At 46.0% G+C, this 22,050-nt stretch overlaps 1 protein-coding gene across 2 annotated transcripts in view; it reads right to left on the reverse strand.

Moving 5' to 3' along the window:
* The window catches only part of ZNF277 (zinc finger protein 277), a 733,870-nt gene that overhangs the window by 22,956 nt on the left and 688,864 nt on the right, over positions 1-22,050 (reverse strand). For both annotated transcript variants that reach the window (XM_085653187.1, XM_085653186.1), the window contains one exon: positions 19,280-19,454. In XM_085653187.1, the coding sequence (XP_085509313.1) occupies positions 19,280-19,454 (175 nt within the window). The remainder of the gene's footprint in view (positions 1-19,279; positions 19,455-22,050) is intronic.

Here is a 22,050-nt window from a genome sequence, read left to right on the forward strand (position 1 = left end):
CCGGCAAATAAAGCAGTTGATGCTGAAACTGCTCTAGTGGAGTTGTTGTAAATTAAGGCAGAATGTGATTAAGCATTTACTGAAAACATTAGTGTTTCCCTTTTTATCGTGTTTTCCCCATTATGTTGGCCGAAGTCCGGACTCCATTTTGTATTGACATGCTGCCATGTGTTCACCACGAGGAGAGTCCGACTTCTGTGTTAGTTGCTCTTGTAATCTGCCTAACAACAGGTTATAAATAGCTCTCCCTTGTCCGTCTGGCGCATGCCCAGACTTGACCACATCTGTTATAATTAGCTTTGCTTGACCATGTGTTTTCGCGGGCCCAAGGAGTGTGTTAGCTCCGCCCATGTATTGATTTGGTATCGAGAATGACCCTAAATGGTAATGTTCTTCAACTTAGTGGTATCCACCCACTCATGAGCCCCTTCGCTGTGTATAAAAGGGGACTGTGTATGCAAGTTCTTTGTGCTACTCCTTGCAATACTGAAGAGTGTTGTGTGGATTGTAGGACCACCCTTAAGGGTTAATAAACGTTGTTTTTGTACTTTGCAGTTTCCGTGCCAACTTCCTTATAGATTTCGTTACAGAAGAGCGAACCCTTGTCTCTTGCGGGCCTAGCTGGGGCTTGTATTCATCAATTGGCGCCCGTCACGTGGGGCTCATCGGCGACTCGGATGCTCGAAGGACTGGTCGCGACGAAGGTGAGGAGTTTGGCCGGGGACGTGATCACTGCCAGCGGCGTCTTAGCCTTGGCATCCCGAGGTTTTTCTTCCTTCCCTTCCGAGCTGACCATCTGGGTGGCGCCGGTCATCGACTGAGACGTCTTCTGTCGGTCCTGCCGTGAGAGCCGTTTGGGCGATTGTGGAGCTTGGCAGTTGGAACCTGGACTCTTGATTGGTAAGAACCGTTGTACGGTACTTGCTCCGAGTTTTGAAGCCTGGTCTGGCTATTTGAGTTTGATTGATGGTGACTAGTCATATTTTGAATTTGTCTTTGTGAAAATATATGCGTTGCAACACATATAGGCAGGTAATGTGGAGAAATTTCTCCGGAGCTGTGTAAACTTTGAACGGCGCAACGATTAAGTGCCATTTTTCTTGATAATACTGCATATTTTGCATTATTCCTAGCATGCCTGCTTTTAGCGCACTTCGTAAGTGGTGCTGCTGTCTTGAGAACCGGTTGAACCTCGAGGAATCTGCTCCAGCTCCCCCAGAGGGGACTCCTAATAGGGATATGTACGTGAAGCATGGTCTTTCTTCCATAATGTACAGCACGTTATGGAGGAAATATACTAGGAAGGATCCTGAGTTGCGATGGCCTTTGTATGGATCGTTTGATATACGTAAGATTGAGTATGTGGAACAGTGTATGTGTAAGCGACGTGCTCGTCAGGATATGTTTGAGTGTGTGCGATTATGGGTGAAGGAAGTGCGTGAGCGAGAGAAACGTGAGAAAGCGCTGTTTGATAAGGAGCAGCGAAAGAATGATCATGTGCGAGCGCAGGAAGCGAAGCGTCGGGAGGATAAAGAGCAAACGGACAGACAAGAGAAAGAGCGTAGGCTACAAGTCTCGGGTCAATATGTTGTTCGCCAGCCGCTTTATCCTGTCCTTAATAATCCTGATGACGATTTTTATTTACTAGATCGCTCTCCGCCCCCTTATGTTGGCGCATCTGCTCCACGGCCGCAAGATTCTGGCCCGGCTCCGGGTAAGGTCGACACACGGTCCATGTTATCGGCCGAGCATATGGCTGAGCTCCGGAAACTTTCCCTTCGTGCACTTAAGGGCAAGATGTCTATGGATGAGTTGTTCCATGCTTGGGGGTCGTGGCAAGATAGAGAGAGGGTGTATTTTCTGTCTCATTTTTCAGAAGAAGTAATCGCAGCTTTCCGAAAATATTCTAGTGTCTTTGAGCCTGACGACGTGTCTTTGGATGCCGGAGCATTACGTAATGGTGTTTTTTCTCCCCCTAAGGCTTCTGAGGCGGCTCGGCGGCTGTTCGCTTTGCGGGACGAGGTACTGGCCCTTAGAGAGAAAGCACGTCAACAAACGGAGGAGGAGAAGCAGTCGGATTCGTCTGCAGCAGGGGGCCACCCATCCGCCTCCCAGTCAGATAAGGATGACATAGTGCATGCTAAACCAATGCGAGAGGCGGCGCCTTTGTATGTTCCTCCTAAAGGAGCGGGGACTAGCTCGGATGTTAACTCCGCCGATGCAAGGGGATATTTTGTATATAACTGGGTTTATACTCCATGGCATAGGGCCGATGTTATGGCATTAAAAAATGCGCTGCCTGACCCCCGCAAGAATCCAGCGGCCTTCTATGAAGAAGTCGAGGGGGCCTTGAATTCTTGCATTATGACCTTGGCGGATATAGACCTGTTCTTTGGCCTTATCCTACCGCCGGATATGTGGCGCTCTGTCCGGAAGGTAGATGATGCGGTTGCCTTCAAGGCCCGGTGGTCTGACCTTGAGGATGAGGATAGGGAACGAAAGCCCGCACAGAAACCCCCCCAGAATATTTTAGATCTCCCTGCGGCTATTGTGGCTAAGTTGAAGACGATTATCCCCCCTAAAAAGATTGACTGGAACATGTTAGCTGCATGTAAACAGAAAGTTGACGAGTCAGTCGCGGACTTCTTTACGCGCTTTGAGGAGACGTTTCATGATTTTAGTGGCCAGTCGCTTACTGACGACACGGGCCGCCACCTTTTCGCGGACAAATATGTGGCTAATCTGCTGCCGGCAGTTGCGGCCCGGTTAAAAGCGAGTGAGAGTTCTTGGTCCTCCGCGACACCGACGGCCCTTCTGACCATTGCCCAGTATTATGAGCGTCAGGAGCACGAGGCGAAGGGCCAGGAGGAGAAGAAATCGAAAGATCTTAAAACCAAAGTGATGTTAGCACAAGTATATGGCCCGCCCCGCCGGGGTAATAATAGTAGGGGAAGGGGCGGATCTTATGGTCCCCCTTCGGGCCGATCGGATTTGAATAGGAACCAGTGTGCGTATTGCAAGCAGTTGGGCCATTGGGCCAGGGATTGCCCAGCGTTGCGTGCTTCGCGTCAGGGGCACACTCCGGGTGGGCCAAGAGGTAGAGGGGGCTTCTCGAACTTTAGAGGGAATTCCAACGATAATGTCCGTTTCGATACTGCTGGACAGCACCGAGATAGCTCAAATGTTTTCGATCGCCAGCACCAGTATCATGTATCGGACAGCGATCGATTGGGATATCACGATTCTCAGCATGCATAGGAATGCGTAGGATGGGGGTCCGAATCAGTTGAGGTGCCGGTCGATCAGACGGGTCCTTATGTATCGGCTGAGGTTTTAGGTTCTACTGATCAGTTCCTAGTGGATACAGGAGCGACACGTAGTGCATTGTCTAGGTACTTGGTTCCGGGGGCTCCCCCATCCGGCTCAATAGTTACATCGGTAGGGTTTGACGGTACACTCTCCCGAAGCCCTCTTTCACAGCCCCTTGCATTTAAAGTTGATTGTTTTTCTGCGCCTTGTCCGTTTCTGCTTGCCCCGTACACACCGGATAACATTATGGACCTTGATATGTTAAAGCATTTTAGGGCTACAATTCGCTGTTCCCCTGAGGGTGTGAGGGTGATTTTAAATGACAACTACCCCCGATCTGGGCGGATGTGTACGATCTCAGAGGATGCGTTGTTGGCTACCCTCCCCCAAACTTTATGGGCAACATCGGACACAGATGTCGGACAAATGGTGATTCCTCCGGTCCACATTAGTGTCCAGGAGGGGGCGGTGCTACCGCGCCTCCCACAGTATCGTATTTCCCAGGAGGGCGAGGAGGCTCTCATACAGATTGTGCAAGACTTGATCGCAGTGGGGGTAGTGGAAGAAGTTCCCTATAATATCTGTAACAGTCCGATTCTCCCTATTCTGAAGAAGGATACAGATGCAAAGGTCTATCGGTTTATAATTGATTTGAGGGAGGTAAACAAGATCGTGATACCTCAGTACCCGGTGGTTTCCGATATCACGACGTTGCTTACCTTGGTCCCGCCTACGGCGACCATGTTCTCAGTGATTGATTTGAAAAATGCCTTCTTTTCTATTCCCATTCACCCTGATAGCCGATTTCTTTTTGGGTTCACATTAAACAATAGATCTTATCGTTTTTGTAGAATTCCCCAAGGCTATACAGAAAGCCCTAGTATTTACAGTCAGGCTTTGAAGCGACAGTTGGATTCCTTTGTTTTACTCGAGGGGGTCGCCCTCATTCAATATGTCGATGACATCTTGCTGGCGGCTGACACCCTGGAGTTGTGTGAGAAAAGTACGATAGCCTTACTTTCTTTTTTAGCGTCCCACAATCATAAGGTCTCTAGGAAGAAATTGCAATTCTGTAGACCAAAGGTGACTTATTTGGGTCACCTTTTGTCTAAGGAGGGGCGTGCACTCACACCAGATCGTATCCAAGTAATTTTGGACACACCAAGGCCATCCACGCAGAAGGATGTGCGTGCATTTTTGGGTCTTGTTTCTTTTTGTAGACAGTGGATATTGGGGTTTTCACACATAGCTAAGCCATTACTAGCGCTCTTGACAAAAGACACGCCCATCCCGATCCCCTGGTCAGATGAATGTGACGCTGCTTTTCAGCAATTAAGACAGGCCCTTTGTTCAGCACCAGTGTTAGGGACCCCTGATTATGCAAAACCCTTTTCGTTGTATGTGCATGAGAAAGATGGGTGTGCATTATCAGTCTTAGTGCAGATGCACGGCGATAAGCAGCGCCCTTGTGCATACTTTTCGGCTGTGCTTGATCCTGTCGCCCGAGCATTACCAGGGTGTTTTCGCTCGGTTGCGGCGACAGCTGTGTCAATACGCCAAAGTGAGGGAATTGTATTGTCCCATAAACTGTTGGTGTTAGTTCCCCACGCTGTTGATGCCCTGCTTAATCAAACAAAGACGCAGCATTTGACCAGTGCCCGTTTAACGGGATATGAGTTGACGCTTTTAGCTCCTCACATTACGTTAAAAAGGTGCGTGGCATTAAACCCGGCCACATTGTTGCCATACCCCGAGACCCAGCCTGAGGCACAGAAAGCGCATGATTGTATTCTTGTGACTGAGGAACAAACAAAGGGTCGTATTGATCTCCAGGATACGCCCTTTTCAGATGTAGATGGAGAGTTGTGGGTGGATGGATCATGCCTGAAGCTACCAGATGGTACGACTTCAGCAGCGTATGCAATTACCACGTTACAGACGATAGTGGAGACAGCACGCATACCACAGAAATCAGCTCAAGCAGCGGAACTGATAGCGTTAACACGAGCGTGTGAGCTCAGTACAGGATTGTGTGTGAATGTTTACACAGACAGCCGCTATGCCTTCGGAGTAGCGCACGATTTCGGCCTACTCTGGAAGGAGAGAGGGTTTCTAACGTCACATGGGGTACAGATAATGCATGGGGAGTTAGTCCACAATCTTTTAACTGCATTGACATACCCAAGGAAAATCGCCATTGTTAAGTGTAGCGCCCATAGGAAAGTGGTTGATAAGGTTGGAGAAGGGAATGCGTTAGCGGATCGAGTAGCACGGGAGACTGCGATGCAGCCCGGCACTACTGCCATGTATGTAGTGAAGTCACAGGTGGAGAGATGGCATGATGCGAAGGAGCAAGTGCGAGAAATACAAAAGACCGCTTCTGACAAAGAGCGGGAACAATGGGTTAGCGAAGGAGAACTGGATGACGAGGGTTGCTGGAGAAATAAGCAGATGGATAGATGGAAATTACCCACGGCTTTTGTACAACCTATGGTCCAGATGGCACATGGGCTAGCACATGTTGGAGCTTCCGCAATTGTGAAATTGCTTACCCAAGTCTGGGAGCATCCAGAGATTGCTAGCACAGCAAAGAGGGTGGTGCAGACCTGTATGATCTGTCTGAAGTATAACCCAGGGAAAGGTACGCGAACTCCAGCAGGAGGATTTGCGACACCCACTGCACCCTTTGAGGTTTTGCAGATGGATTACATCCAGCTTGAGCGCTGTAACAATTTGAAGTATGTTCTAGTAGTGGTTTGCGCCTTCAGTAAATGGGTTGAGGCGTACCCTGCGAAAGACAATACTGCAATGACTACAGCGAAGCTATTGCTGAAAGAGTTTTTCCCCCGATACGGCGTCTGTAGACTTCTGTGGAGTGATAATGGCCCTCACTTTGTAGCAGATGTTATAAAGTATGTCTTGAAGGGCCTAGGCATCACCCAGAAGTTCCACGCCGTGTTCCACCCTCAGTCTGCAGGACTAGTCGAGAAATATAATGGTACACTGAAGCTTAAGATCGCCAAAATTCAAGCTTCAACGTCTTTGACTTGGCCAGACGCTTTGCCACTGGCGTTATTGTCAATTAGGTCGGTGCCACACTCTCGAACCGGCCTTACACCCTATGAGATTGTATTTGGACGCCCAATGAACATTTGGGGTCCACCAAGGCCTAAGGCTGTGTATGATGTACCTTGTGTGATGATGAGTGATTATCTGGCACAGTTAACGGATAACTTGGTTTCTATTCATCAACAGGTCCGAGAGGCGCTCCCTGATCGGTCTACTGGCGAAGGACATGGTCTCCGGCCTGGAGATCATGTAATGATAAAGGTTTTCGACAGATCGAACAGTTTGGAGCCGAGATGGGTCGGACCTGAGCAAGTCCTTCTTGCAACCAGGACGGCAGTGCGAGTCTCGAACAGGAAGAATTGGATTCATTCCCTGCACTGTCGAAAGGTACCGCCCGGATTGGTGGAGTCTGCAGTACTGACCGATCAACGAGACATCCTAGCAGCAGAGACAGGCCGTGCTGCAGGGCCAAACGGCACTGAGGAGCTCTTTCCGGACCATACGACTTCTGGAGGAAGGCGATATCATCTGCGACCAAGGAAGTGAGGTTTCCAGTACCGGGACATACTGTCAGAACGGCCCTTGGGTTAGTGAAACGGAGAGCCGATGAGGCAAGGGGGGGGGATCAGCCCTGCATTAGTGTAGTGACACCCGTCTTGGCCCGCTGGTGAAGAAATCAACCGCTGCCCAAGGGGAAGAGTTCTGACAGACTTTTAGTTTCAGGAAGATATCAGGGTATTATTTCCTTTGACATGGAGAAGAAGAAAATTCTTTGTGCGTTGGGGTTCATGCTAACAGTAGCTATCATTGGTATAACCACATGGTTTGTGGAGGAGGCAACTCCTGCTCGAATGACGCTTGTGTTGACGACTCCAGTGCCTGCGGAGCACTATTTTTACACATTGCCATACCAAGAGTTGAAGCATCGGCAATCCTATTTGAATAACACTTTCATTCAGATGCTGCATCACACCCACGTTGCTACAAACGCTACGAACTGTTGGATATGTGGGATGATGCCAGCCCATCAGAAGAAAGGAGGTACGCCATTTATACCACTTCCTTTCTCTCACAATGGCTCCTGTAGAGCATGGTACACTCTGTTGTTTGCCACTCGAAAACCGACAGTGGGACGATTGCTTTTCAGACTTAATAAAGAATGCCATCAGGACAAGAATGGATATCCACAAGCGAATGGGACAATTTGGGAATGGGAAGAATACCGACCGGACAATGAATCCATTCCCTATATCTTCACGAACACCAGAGACACTGCGGGAAGAGATAAATTTGTAATTCAAGTAGCACAAGCTCAAGCGGACTTGTGTGTCCAGAGTGTGGGTTTTATCCCTGTTGGTGTCAGTGATTGTATAACTGTTCTAAACATTGATGGGTTGAACAATAGCACCTTCCTAGCATCCCATAATACCTACTTTGTATGTGGAAATAAAGGTTATTACCGTTTGCCGGCTGGGTGGTCTGGGGTATGCTATGTATCATTCCTATTACCTCCTGTATTCTTAGCACCTGCGTCATATCATAAGGATTTAAAACTGTTGAATAATGTGACTGTAAATAGATATAAACGTACTCTATCCATTGACGAGGTGGATCAAACAGATACCAGTTTGCAACAGTATATTGATTTTAATTTAGGATTGTTTTTCTTTGTTGGAGCCGCTCTGAATAGTAGGAAGATCCGAAGATTAACAAGAGTGGTAGAAGCTGTGACTAATCAGACTGCTGCTGCTCTTGGGAATCTTACGGAAGAATTACAGATTACCAGGATTGTTGCATTACAGAACCGTATGGTATTGGATGTAATGCTAGCTGATCGAGGAGGAGCCTGTAAAATTATTGGAAGCAGCTGCTGTGTGTTCATTCCTGATCATACGCCATCCGTTTATAACGCCATTAATAAGCTGCATAAAATAGCAGCTGAAATCCACACGGAAAACGGCACTTGGTCCTTTTCTGGATGGTTTTGGGCATTGGTTACTGCCTGGGGATGGAAGGTCTTAACTGGTCTCTGCATTATTATAGCAATTCTGTTCTTTCTCTGTATGTGTATTCAATGTGGACCATTGTGCTGTTCTGTATGCATTTCATTCTGCATTCCAGATAAGAAAGCTATTGCCGAAGTTGCCCGCCAGAAGGGTCTAGCTAAAGAGGTTAAAGGAATGATGATAATTGACATATACGATGATTATTCTTGGAAGCCAGATGTCTTCAGTAAATGCTGAAAGGGTCGTCTGTTGTAAATTAAGGCAGAATGTGATTAAGCATTTACTGAAAACATTAGTGTTTCCCTTTTTATCGTGTTTTCCCCATTATGTTGGCCGAAGTCCGGACTCCATTTTGTATTGACATGCTGCCATGTGTTCACCACGAGGAGAGTCCGACTTCTGTGTTAGTTGCTCTTGTAATCTGCCTAGCAACAGGTTATAAATAGCTCTCCCTTGTCCGTCTGGCGCATGCCCAGACTTGACCACATCTGTTATAATTAGCTTTGCTTGACCATGTGTTTTCGCGGGCCCAAGGAGTGTGTTAGCTCCGCCCATGTATTGATTTGGTATCGAGAATGACCCTAAATGGTAATGTTCTTCAACTTAGTGGTATCCACCCACTCATGAGCCCCTTCGCTGTGTATAAAAGGGGACTGTGTATGCAAGTTCTTTGTGCTACTCCTTGCAATACTGAAGAGTGTTGTGTGGATTGTAGGACCACCCTTAAGGGTTAATAAACGTTGTTTTTGTACTTTGCAGTTTCCGTGCCAACTTCCTTATAGATTTCGTTACAGAAGAGCGAACCCTTGTCTCTTGGCTTGTATTCATCAGAGTGCGCTCTCACAGTCCTTGATAATGGCTTGCCAGCCTTGTCGTGGCAAAATTGTATTGCGCTCGCTATCCATATGGCTATGGTAGCCTTAGAGACTGCAGTGCCCTGACAGGTTTGACCATAACCTACGAATAACTGATTTGACTTCTGCATGGTCTTAGTCCTTTGTAAATTAAATTTAAGACATCTCTTTAGGTTCAGAGTATGGAAAGTCCTTTCCGGAGGCATGGAAGGATTAGGGAAGAAAGTTCTCAGAATGACAGGCTCATTCAAATGGAATTGAGAAGGAACTTTCAGGATGAACTTAGGGTTTGTCCTCAGAATGACCATTTGATCAGTGAAGCGCAAGAAAGGATGGGATATGGTAAAAGCCTGTATTTCACTAACCCTTCTTGTTGACGTGAGCGCCAGAGGAAGGGTGACTTTCCAGGTTAAGTATTTCAGGTCTGCCTTGTGAATGGGCTCAAATGGCTGTTTTAGCAACTGAGATAATACCACATTAAGTTGCCACTCCGGGGGTGGAGCTCTGATGGGTGGGAAAGCTCTAAACAGTCCTTTCATAAATTGCTTTACGATTCTTAAAGACCATAAAGTCGGAGTATTTGGTGATCACCTGTATCTTGATATAGCATCCTGGTGAACTCCAATAGATGAATGTGCAAGACCAGACCATGCTAAAGAGAGCAAATAAGGCAAGACTTCCTCTGAAGTAGAGAGAAAAGGATGTACTTCATTGCACCTGCACCATAGACAAAAATGCTTCCACTTTAGCCTGTATGTTTTATTGGTGCTGTCAGACCTAGACTTTGCAGTCTTGTGCAATGTTCATAATTTTAAATTCGAAGAATTCAGGAGCCACGCATGGAGCTGTAGAGAAGCTGGCTTCGGGTGACATACTTGGCCTTTGTATTTGGCCAACAGCGTAAGTGTTGGCAATAGACGGATGGGCTGAGCTTCTGACATTAGGAGGAGTTACGTGTACCAGTGTTGTCTGGGCCACTTGGGGGCTATCAACAAAATGCGTCAGTGTTCCCACTTCATCTTCGTGAGGACCCTGGGTATCAGAGGAATGGTGGGAAAAGCGTATGCATATATCCCTGACCAGCGCAATCAAAGAGCATTCCCCCTTGAGGTTGGGAGAGGGAATCTGTTTGCGAAGAATCGGCATTTGGAGTTGGTCTGGGTTGTAAACCGGTCCAGCGCTGGTTTTCCCCAGTTTGCAAATATCTTGTCCAGTTGTTCCTGTTCCAGCTCCCACTCGTGACAGCCGTCGTTCGTCCTGCTCAAAACATCTGCTAAAGTATTCCGGGGACCTGGCACATGTTCCGCTGTCAAAGAAATTCGGTGGAGCGTTAGCCAGTTCCATATAGGGACTTTGTGACTCCTTGTTTGTTGGTATAGAACATGCTTGTGGTGTTGTCCGTGCGGATCAACACCGACGACCCCTGTATTCGAGGAAGGAAAAGCCTGAAGAGAGAGAAAAATGGCTTTCAATTCCAACTTGTTTATGTGCATTTGTCATTGAGCCAAGAACCACTTCCCTTGCACCTACAGGTCCTGTAAGTGTCCTCCCCAGCCTTCCTTAGAAGCATCTGTTGTTACTATGTAATCTGGAATGACTGGTAGAAAAGACTGCCCCCGGGACAGATGTGATTTCTGAGCCCACCACTGTAAAGCCTCCTTCATCCGAGGAGTGACGTTGACCACGTCGCCGAATAAACCTTTGGTTTGGATCCATTGGCGTTGTAGTTCCTCTTGAAGAGGCCTCATATGCAAGCGAGTCAGCGGCACGAGATCTATTGCCGAAGAGAGCATTCCCAGCAGAGACTTACAGAAACGCACTTTTTCCTGGACAGTTTGAGTCCTAACGCTTGCAACCTTTGCTGTCTTTCCTGGGAAAGGAAGGCTTTGTTCTGAATGGTGTCCAATCTGGCACCCGGAAATGTAATTATCCGGTTTGGCAGGACCAAAGATTTTTGATAATTGATTGAGAGACCCAAATTGTGAAAAAGAGTGAGACAATCTTCTGTTGCTGCTTCCACTAGATGAGCAGATGGTGCCTTTAGCAGCCAGTCGTCCATGTAAGGGAATACCTGATGACCTTTGCCTCGCAAGGCTGCTGCCACTGGAGCTAAACATTTTGGGAAAGTCCGTAGTGCCGATTTGAGGCCAAATGGAAGGACTCGGAATTGATAGTGGGTACCAGCCAATGTGAACCGTAGGAATTTCCAGTGCTTCGGGTGAATAGGGACTAGAAATGTATGCGTCCTCGAGATCCACTGAAGTCATGATGTCGCTGCTCTTGAGGCGTCGTAGGATGTCTGACAGCGTGACCATTTTGAATGTTTGACTTTTTAGGAATTTGTTCAATTTCCTGAGATCTAAGATAGGCCTCCACTCTCACGACTTTTTGCGTATGAGGAAGAAACAGGAGTAGAAGTCCTTCCTTCTCTGAGGAAAAGGGACCTTTTCTATTGCCCCTTTTTGAAGCATGATCCTTGCTTCCTCTTTGAGTAAGTGAAGACGAGGGAGGTGCGATCCTCTGGGAGGAGTATTGAGAGGTATTTGAATACATTCCAAAGTGTGGCCATAAGAGATTAGATTCATGACCCACTTGTCTGAAGTGATGTTGCGCCACTGGTTGATATGTTTAGAGCTTTTCGCACCGTTTAGGGAAAAAGGAAAAGCAGCTGGTACCCTGTTGCAATCACTGCTTGCGACCGGAGTAACGACCTTGAGATCCTGGCTTTCGTCTGGAGCCTTGCCTATAGAAACCAGCCATAGTCGGTTGGCGGTAGGATTGCTGGTGGTATCCTTGGCGATATTACTGTTGGTAGGTCTGGTATGACTGTGAATGCTGGTAAGTTCCCCAATAGCCTGAGAAACCGCTACCTCGAGCTCCCCGAAAGGGCACCTTGCGGTTCTGAAGGGTTCCAAGAGCCTGAGCAGTATCTGTAGCTTTCTTAATGGCGGTAAGCGCCTTATCAATGTGACTGCCAAACAGGCTATCGCCATCATAGGCTATATCCAAAATTTTGGTCTGAACTTCCGGGCGGCAATTTGTTGCTTTTAACCACTCTTGTCGCCTTAAAACGGCAGCACCACCTAACTGCCGGAAACTGGCTGTGGCAATGTCCATCGCAATGTCTATTATTTCTGATGCTGCTCTTTCTCCTTCTGTGAGGATTTTAATTAATTCCTCCTTCCTGTCTTCCGGGATTATGTATTTCATCGTACCTATATTTTAGAAACTTGGACGCGCCCAGATTCCATGGTCGACCCGGGCTTCACATGTCCTCCTGGGTTCAAATTCCTACATACCCCTAGACCTAATGGTAGAGGAGGGGGGGTTGGTGTGATTTTCACTGCAGCCTCCAACATTAAGTCCTGTGCTTTAGACTCGATCGAAGGAACTGAACTTCTAGGACTATCTATTCAGACTCAGTCCGGAAACATTGTTACCGGGATAGTCTGCTATCGTCCACCGGGTGCGCTTAGCCTTCAACATCAACAGGCGCTCTTGCCCATCTTAACTAATATTGCACTTTCGCATCACAAACTGTTCATTCTGGGTGACTTCAATCTGTGGCAGAACAGCGTCCTCGACTCCGGTCTACGCAACCTTATCAACTCCTGCGAGAGCCTTGGACTCTCCCAGTTGGTCACAGGACCAACCCACAGGGGTGGACAACTCTTAGACCTTTTGTTCGCAGGCCCCCAGTTAGTAACAATGGGAGAAACTCTACCCATGGATTGGACTGACCATTCACTCATTAAGTTCTTTTTAGACCTTAAGAGTGTCTACTCCAAAGCTCTTGGGCTGCCCAATAAAACCAAGTGCAGAGATTGGAAAGCCCTTACTCGTCTGCACTCTATAGGGGAAGTGTTTAATTTAGATCAATTCTTTGACGAGAATAAACAGGTTGATGATAACTATTCCTCTCTATGTTCAAGGATTACCACTATCCTTGATGTTCATGCCCCTCTAAAAACTCGCAAATGCAGGAGCGTCAATTCTGCGCCTTGGTTTAATGACAGCCTAAAAGATTTGAAGCAAAGCTGTAAACAGGCTGAGAGAAGGTGGCGACGAAATTACACTGAAACCACCAAAGAACTTTGGAAAAATAAAGTGCGGGAATATAAGAACTTAATTAAAAAATCTAAAGCTGACTACTACTCCTCCATGATCTGCAATTCCCCTAACAGCTCTAGAAACATCTTTAATATATTGAATAGTGTCACCAACCCGGAATGTGTCAAAAACACCATTATCCCGTCTCAAAATCTCTGTGACAATCTTGCTGCATTTTTTAAAAATAAAATTGAGCTCATCATTAAGGACCTAGATGCCTCCCCTGACCCCACCCTTCACCCTGATCTTAATCCGAGACCCCCCGTGAACCAGCCAGCAGTGCCACCATTGGCCTCAAATGACCTCCTACTTGAGTTCCCTTCTATCTCGTATGAGGCCTTCGTTAAACTAGCCAGCAAGATCTCCTCTGGGTCTCCTTTAGACCCTGTCTCTCACAAAGTTTGGAAAGAATTTGAGCTGGAACTCCTTCCCTCTCTGCACGTTATTTGCAACCAATCTCTTGCAACCGGAATAGTTCCTGCTCAATGGAAGCGGGCATTAGTTTCCCCCTTGTTAAAAAAGCCCTCTCTTGACCCAGACTGTTCTAAGAACTACCGTCCCATATCTCTGCTGCCCTTCCCAGCCAAAATTGTCGAAAGCTGGGTTAGTAACATCCTCTCTACCCATCTGGAACGTCATCATCTTCTTGACGCGGATCAATTTGGTTTCAGGCCCACCCACGGAACTGAGACCGCCTTGATCACCGCGATGGACGAGCTTCAGAGGCGTGCAGACAGAAGGCAGGCAGTGTTTCTTATCCTGCTTGACATGTCTGCCGCCTTTGACACCGTGAACCATGATATTCTGTTGAAACGACTGTCTGAGGCAGGAATAAGAGGTTCAGCAGTACAGTGGTTCCACTCGTTCCTTCAGGATAGACAGCAAGCGGTATCCATCCCCCCTTTTCAGTCGGTGTTCACTTTGGTCCCACATGGGGTCCCCCAGGGCTCTGCAATCAGTCCAATTCTTTTTAATCTGTACCTAAGACCTCTGATCTCGCTTATCAAAAGCTACAACATCAAAATTATCAACTACGCTGACGATACACAGTTGATACTCTCCTTGGAGGGAGAAGACTATCTCTATTGAGACCTTTCACAAATGTCTACGTGACACCTCTCACTGGCTAACAAACAACTCCCTCCAATTCAACGCAGGGAAAACGGAGGTACTTTTTAGCACTAGTACTAAGATTCCTCGGCCCTTCCCAGACAACTTTTGGCCACCTGAATCCGGGACCATAGTGCGTCCAGTAGCCACAATCCGCAACCTCGGCGTCATGCTGAATCAGGAACTCAGTATGGAGACGCACATCCAAAAGACCTCTGCTTGTCTGCTTTCGCTATCCTCCGCTCCCTAATGAAGATATTGCCTCTCCTCCCTACTCGTGCACGGGCCCAAGTGGTACGCTGTACCATCCTTAGTCGTCTAGACTATTGCAACGCCTTGTTGCTGGAATCCCCTGGGTTCTTGTTAGACAGACTCCAAAGAGTCCAATCAGCAGCGGCAAAATTGGCACTGGGGCTTCCTAGAAGAGCAAGTTGAGCCTCCCCATTGAGCAAACTCCACTGGCTTCCGGTGAGGCAGAGGGTCCAATTTAAAGCCCTCTGTATAGTGTTTAGGGCATTACATGCAATAGGCCCTGCCTCCCTCCAATCTCAATTTGCTTGGTATACCCCAGCCAGGCAGCTTCGCTCTTCTGAAGCCAAGCTGGCAATGGTTCCAAAATTTAAAAAAATCAGATCCGGAGGCAGATCCTTCAATGTGGCAGCTGCCAAGCTTTGGAACTCGCTCCCAGCGGAAATTAGACATATTTCTGAATTTCTACCCTTTAGGAAAAGAATCAAAACCTGGCTTTTCCCCAAGACTTCTGTCCACTAATCTTGTCCCCTCTTGCTTCTGGCCTTTCCCCACCCCATTAGTTTCAGTCAGCGCCAGGATGCCTGCCATGGTGACAGCGCGCTTAACAAATGATTAAAATAAATAAATAAATAAATATATCAGACCACATTTGCCTATCGTATCAGCCCAAAATGGCCAGAGGATTAGCAGCCCTAACTGAAACTGCTGCCATTGAGGAAAATCTCTTTCCGATGGAATCTAGACATCGACCCTCTTTGTACGGTGGAGAAGTGATGGAGTAGACAGATTTTTTGACCGTCTTTGGGCTGCCTGAGAGATCACAGAGTCAGGCTTGTGGTGACTCGTAAGACACGCAGGAGAGTCCTCAGGGCCTCTATATTTTTTGTCCAATCTTGGTGTCACAGGAACCACAGAAGCTGGCAAATATGATCAATTATAGGTATTGATCTGACTGTTTTTCTTGCTTGGTCTTTAAAATCAGAGAAAACAGTCCGATTGATGAACAATTGTTGGCAAATGAAATCTTTTAGTGGCTTTGTCCATAATATTGTAGAATCCTCTGATATCTTCCGGAGGAGAGTCTGATTGACGATGCGCTGGCGGGGATGGTGTTGGTGCTATGTAGTCATCCCACTCATCAGTGGGTGGAGGAGGATCTTGTATCTCCCCTTCTTTCTGCTCTTCTTCAGAGGTAGTAGGATCCTCTCTAGGGGGAAGATGAATTATGGGACATGGTGGCAACCCAGAAGTGGAGGGAGGTGGAGGTAGCGGTGTTTGAGAAGCTACCGGCAGAGGTGAAGGCGTTGCGACATTGTCCTCCTGAGGCAGAAACCTTCTTTTGTAATCCGCCAACATACTTTGAAGATCCAGTATCAATGCCGGAAGAAATTGTGCAGGCTTTAGTCTAGGCTGCTCAAAATACTTGTACTGCTGATACTGAGCATGAGGGGCCGGGTAATGCTGATAATACTGTCCCTCATCATCATAGTCATCATCTTCATCTTAATACTTGACGTTAAGTTCAGAAGGACTATGTGCCGTCCCAAACTGCCCTTCGTCTTCATCCGTATCCACCACATCTAAAAGATGGCTGGGAGGTAGTGGATACATTTTTGGTGTCCTGAATTCCATCTGAGTAGATTGCAGGAATGGAGTTGAAGGACCTGCATACAAAACTGGACTTTTTGATGTCGGTGCCGTCGTTGACGGAGAAATGTTTGTTGTTGACGGTGACGTCGTCTACGGTAACTCAGTCGTGGTCGACGGTATTGCCACAGCTGGTGGGATTGCCATCAACGGAACAGTTGTCATCGACGATGGTGGGATCGTCGACGATGGTGTCTTTGTCGAAGATGGTGTCCTCGTCGAGGACGATGGCTTCGTCGACAGTCTTGTCAAAGATGGGCTCTTCAACTGTGGTGCTCTCGTCGACGGTGAAGTCGTCGACGATAAAGGCAACATCGACAGTATGGACCCCTTTATACTTGCAGTTGATGTAGTTAACGCCGTCAATGGTCTCGATGACGAGAGAGTCACTGTGGTCGTCGTTGAAGAAGTCACAGACGTTGACAGTGAACTTGAAGCTGAAGAAGATTTTTGGCTAGCTTTACCTCTGTAATGGCTTGATGACTCTGGTTTTTTCTTTGATGTTCCTGAAGACTGAGGGGATCCAATCTCTGAGGAGACCTTGGGCTGTTTCTCCTGCTTAAGAGATTCCTTGGTCACATGAGAGATTTCAGAATGTTTCTTTCTGTCTTTAGGTTGACCCTCAGGCGACCTGGGCCTCTTTGGAGACAGAGGACGTGTCGCTATCCACATCATAGGAAGCACTCTGCTTCTTTTTTAGCCATAATAAAAGTCTTCCTTCTCTATCCCTTAGGGTCTTGGTTGAGAAGGTGCGGCATATCTTACATTGTTTTGTCTCATGGTTTGGATAAAGAAAATAAATGCAATCTTTGTGTGCATCAGCCACATGCACTCTCTTCTTCCCACAGGATTTACAAGCTCTAAATAATCCTTTTTTATCAGACATTCTTCTGAAAAAATCAAAACAAACTTGTCTTCGAGAGCTGAAGAACTGAGCAGAGCTCAGGGAGACTCCCTTACACAACTTAGTGCAGTGAAAATCTGAGGGACTCAGCCTCTCTTGGGAAGGTTCTAGAGCAGGGGTCTCCAACCTTTTCTGCAGTGAGAGCTACTTCTGATCCGTGAAAATCATTGCGAGCTACTAAAGGCCAAGCAACTTGTACATTATTTCCAAAGTCCCTCCACGCCCAGCTTCATTGAGGAGGGATAAACAGACACCTATTTAGTGTCTGTAATGCACAATATGAAACCAGAGAGCCTGTTATTAGTCCTGGCTTTCCTCTTCAACGCACAACATGGAACACTTCCCACACAGGCTCAAAAAATAAAGACAACACCTTTCCGACCACAAACCCTACCTGGATCGGCTTGCACTGCAGGGTAGTAAGCATTATAAACAAATGCTGCAATACAATTATTTTATTATATCATACCTCCTTTTTCGACATCACATGACCAGACCTTGAAATGCCGGAGTTCAGGGTGTGCAGTGTACAAATTCTCTCATAACAGACTTTAAATTTGTTCCATGTAATAATAACTGATTCCACATGTATGGTGCACATGACTTGCCACATAGTTCATTATTATAGAATCATCATCAGGGATGGTGGTAGTCAATGATTGGTTCATGTTCAAAAGCTATTACTTCTAAAAATGCCTCTCAATGTAAGTACTGTAAAATGCTGTTCATACGAAAGAAATAAACGTTGTGATTTTCAAAACATTCCATCATATTTTTATATGCCTTTTGTGCCACTATTTGCATTGTTTTCTACTCTTTACTCACACAAGGAAGGGGCCTCAGACCTTAGCTTCCTTGGCCCATGCTCAACTCTCCTAATTAATGTATTGGCTTCGTTTACAATAGAAACATATGGGCACTGCAAGGGTGAGGAACTGTTTTTAAATGGGATACATTAGAAGTGAATTGTGAAGCCTTGCACTTCATTTTAAATTACTCGCATGATATCATGAAACTAAATGTGTTTTAAAAAAGCACCTCTTGGAAGTTCTTCCTGGGCACAACCCGGAGCCAGTAACTTAATTTTACATATTACATTTCTTCAAGTATTTAATTAAAATGTAATGAAAAGACATGTAAAATTATGTTCTTGGTTCCGTTTTGTGGCCAGGAACAACGTGCAAGGTACACTAGTTATTTAAAAATAAAAGATGCCTGTGAAATGCTGCTTTAATTTAATGATTAAAGAATAGTTTCAGATTGATTTATTACTTGTTCGAACTACTGCTCATGTTTCAGATGCCTCGAATAACAGCATGGTCAGGCATCTATATAAAAAAAAAAAAGTTTGTCTGGTTCTGCTTCAGGTGGCTGGGACTGCATCTCCTGTAATCAGCATGGAGACCCAATTATGCATTCAAGGCTGCCGCTCCGGCCGCAAAATGAACAGGATCATGGCAGGAAGGCATGCAGCAAAAGGCGGGCAGCAAAAGGCGTGCATAGTGGTTCTCCGTGGGCAGCCAACACTGCCCATGCGCTGGCAGACGTCAACGGCTTCACCCCGCCCTAGATGGGCTCAAATTGCAATTGGTTCCCACCGCAGCAGAGAAGGAACTGCAAAAGGCCTAAAAAATAAACAAAATGACAACAATAGGCTACTAAAGTGGGAGTCAGGCCGCGAGCTACTGGCAGGGCATCTGCGAGCTACCGGTAGCTCGCGATCGACCGGTTGGCGACACCTGTTCTAGAGGGTGCTTACTTCTGATTGGTTGTGTTTTCAGTCTGGTCCTTTTTGTAAAAGGAGACTAATAGGCTATAGAGTACATGGTTGTTACCATATTAGCCTATGGAAATGTACGGTTTACTATTTACTGCTTTGTTATTTATGTACCATGGGACTCCCACTACGACGACGGGGCATGATTCAGGCATGTGAATCTATGAAAGATACCCCAATACTGGATAAATATTGCGAATACCGTTGGACAAACTGAGAACCATACACAACTGTTACTTACTGCGGTTGATCCCAGGTACATCGATCCGAAAGTAAAGTTATGTGTTTGCTCTCTTCCATATGGACTATTAGTTCGCCCTTTGAAGGGAACGTCTCTTGGCAGAAGTGACAGCGGCACATGTGGATTTCTCTTCTAATGAAATTTACTAACTTCACTTGCTGATAGAAATTTAACCCTGCAAAACGGAAGGCATAAGGGGGAAAATGGAAATTATTAATAGTGAAAACCTAAAGTAAAAAAGATGTAATAACAATATGGTATGTATCGTTTTCTTTTGAAGGTTCACCACAGATGGACAACAGGAACATATATGATAAACAATAACATAGATGAGCATATATGTGAAACAATGTAAGAAACAACCTCATGGGGTTGTGGATTCTGCTGTTCCGATAAGAGGAGGACCTGTAAGGGGTGCCATCATGTCCTCTAGGCTGTATGCTTGAATATTATAATCTCATCCGTGCAGGGTGCAGCAAGCTAGGGCAAGTGAAGTAGGATAGATTGTGTTAGTTCACTGCCATGAATGAATAAGTAGTATTTCCTTCTTGGATGTATATTAATGCTGAGTTTCATGGTGCCTAGCCTAAGTGTCTTCTAGACACAAGCATTTTGTTGTTTGACTGGTTGGTTAGTAAAATGGATTTCTAATGTAAATAGGTGAGATGTGTGTTTGCAGGGATGATATCTAGGGTCTGCTGTTTGCGTCATGCTGTTCTCAGTCCTGTTCACACTAGGATTGCATCAGTCTTCTATGGCATTATTTTATGTGCAACTGGAAGGGAGCCAGGTGCACTGAAGAACTAAGTACAGCAAACTCTTGCTCCGAGTGTGGTGTGTACCAGGTATTTCCTATATACTGGTGTCTACAACTAATGTGCTTAAGTACACCAATAAGTGGCAACAGTCTTCTACCTACACATGCCTGGATTCTTTCTGAAGTCTGTTTTAAGGGTTTCAATTTGAGGGTGTATCTTCCCTGTTCATTGTCTCAAGGAACAGCCACTGGCTGCCATTGGTGTAGTACCCATTTCTTTCACCTTGGGGCAAGTATGGAATATGTGCAAAATATATCAGAGGAAGGGTTCTGGAAAGGAGCATTTAACTTTTCAGTAAACATGTATTAAGACAGGATCTTAAGTCTCTTACGTTTGTCTGCTGGCGTTAAAGGGAAAGATATGGTCAAAACCAGAATGAAGACAATGGATAGAGCTGGTCATGGAATTCTAGGAACCAATAGAACCAATCTCTTTCAAACGTTTTCTGAGATCTTTGTAAAGAGAGATGACAGCACAGCTCATGGTCTCCATGCATCTGCTCACTGATCCTTCATAGACTTTTCTCAATTACTCCCCTACTCCCTTATGTCCTCAACACCTCACCCGTTACACATTCCTTCTGGTCTGTGCTCCTCTATGTCTTCAACACCTCATCCATTCCGCAATCCCACTGGTCTATGTACAAGGATAGTACTAATACTTTACTTCGAGTTGAGGGGTAAAAAGAAACACCAAAGAGCCACGAATCAACAGTGACCCTCCAAAGCAAATGTGTCATCTGCCTCCCTTTTGGTGTTTGCCTTGGTGACAATATTTAACATAACAGAAATCCTTATAGAGCGGAAATAGGGTTATTTTACATTGCATGGTTCTCAGGCGTCATTTCTTGGGGAAAGGGTCAGGAGTAACATCTCTTCATCTACACAACAGGAAGATATCAGTTTCTAAGCCCAAGGAATGTTCCTCTGGCTATACAATTCTAAACTATTTGAGGTTGGCTGTATGTTATGGGGCTCCCTGCTTTGGGACAAAACCCTAAAGCTATAGCAAGGAGGAACACACCTGCCAAATTAAATACTCCTGTCGACTGTCCTGGAATATAACGCTAAAAGGATTCAGCTCAGGCAGAAAGATTCAAAAAGCCACATAAAGTGCTGTCACGTGGCAGAGTTAGGCCCGGGAAGAAACGCTGCCATTTACCTGCACACATTTCTTAAGTTGCCTTCTTTTCTACACAATGACTTTTGAAACACATTTGCTTGATTGACAGTGCAGGATTAGTTTCTCTAAAATGACATTGCTTACATTTCCACTTCGTAGGCACCTATCATGACCCCTTGTACATTTAGTACAAGGCCTAAACATACATTGTGCAAATGCTGTTTGTTATTCGTCCGTAAAGTGACATAGCTATCACAGGAAGATAAACAATGACAGCCTGGCTGAGGCCTCGGCACAGAAGCGTGGATGCTGTTATTTTATATACACACGCATTCCTGTGTTCAAATCAGTGGAGCACTTTGCTGTCAATGCGATGCCGCTCTTTGTCGAAGTCTCAGCCCAGCTACTTCCTATTTTTCCTCTGCGCGGAGGGATGTCCAACTTGTAACCAAGACGGGGACCTGAACACATCCACCCACAAGTAATTGGGAGTTAGATCATCCAGTAAGGAATTTTGTCAGATCACCCGCCGTAGGCAACTAGGTTAGGGAGCACATAGTAGGATTACACTATGCACAGTGCTTATATGCCAGCATATATACACTGCTTTAGCACAATGGTAGATTTGTTTATTCTTTTCACTGTTCTTATTGCTAATCACTCTCACCTGCTTCTATTAATCATTGCAGTGCATATATTTTACACAATAATCCCAATGGTTCAATAAATATTGAAACTACTCTGTGTGTATTTTTTGGGCATCTCTCTGGGTATGCACGAGTGACTGAGCGAAAAGGTTCTAGATCTGTTACCACAATTTCTTGGGGATAT

Source organism: Triturus cristatus, chromosome 4_1 (assembly GCF_964204655.1).
Source record: "Triturus cristatus chromosome 4_1, aTriCri1.1, whole genome shotgun sequence".
NCBI classification, from domain to species: Eukaryota; Metazoa; Chordata; class Amphibia; order Caudata; family Salamandridae; genus Triturus; species Triturus cristatus.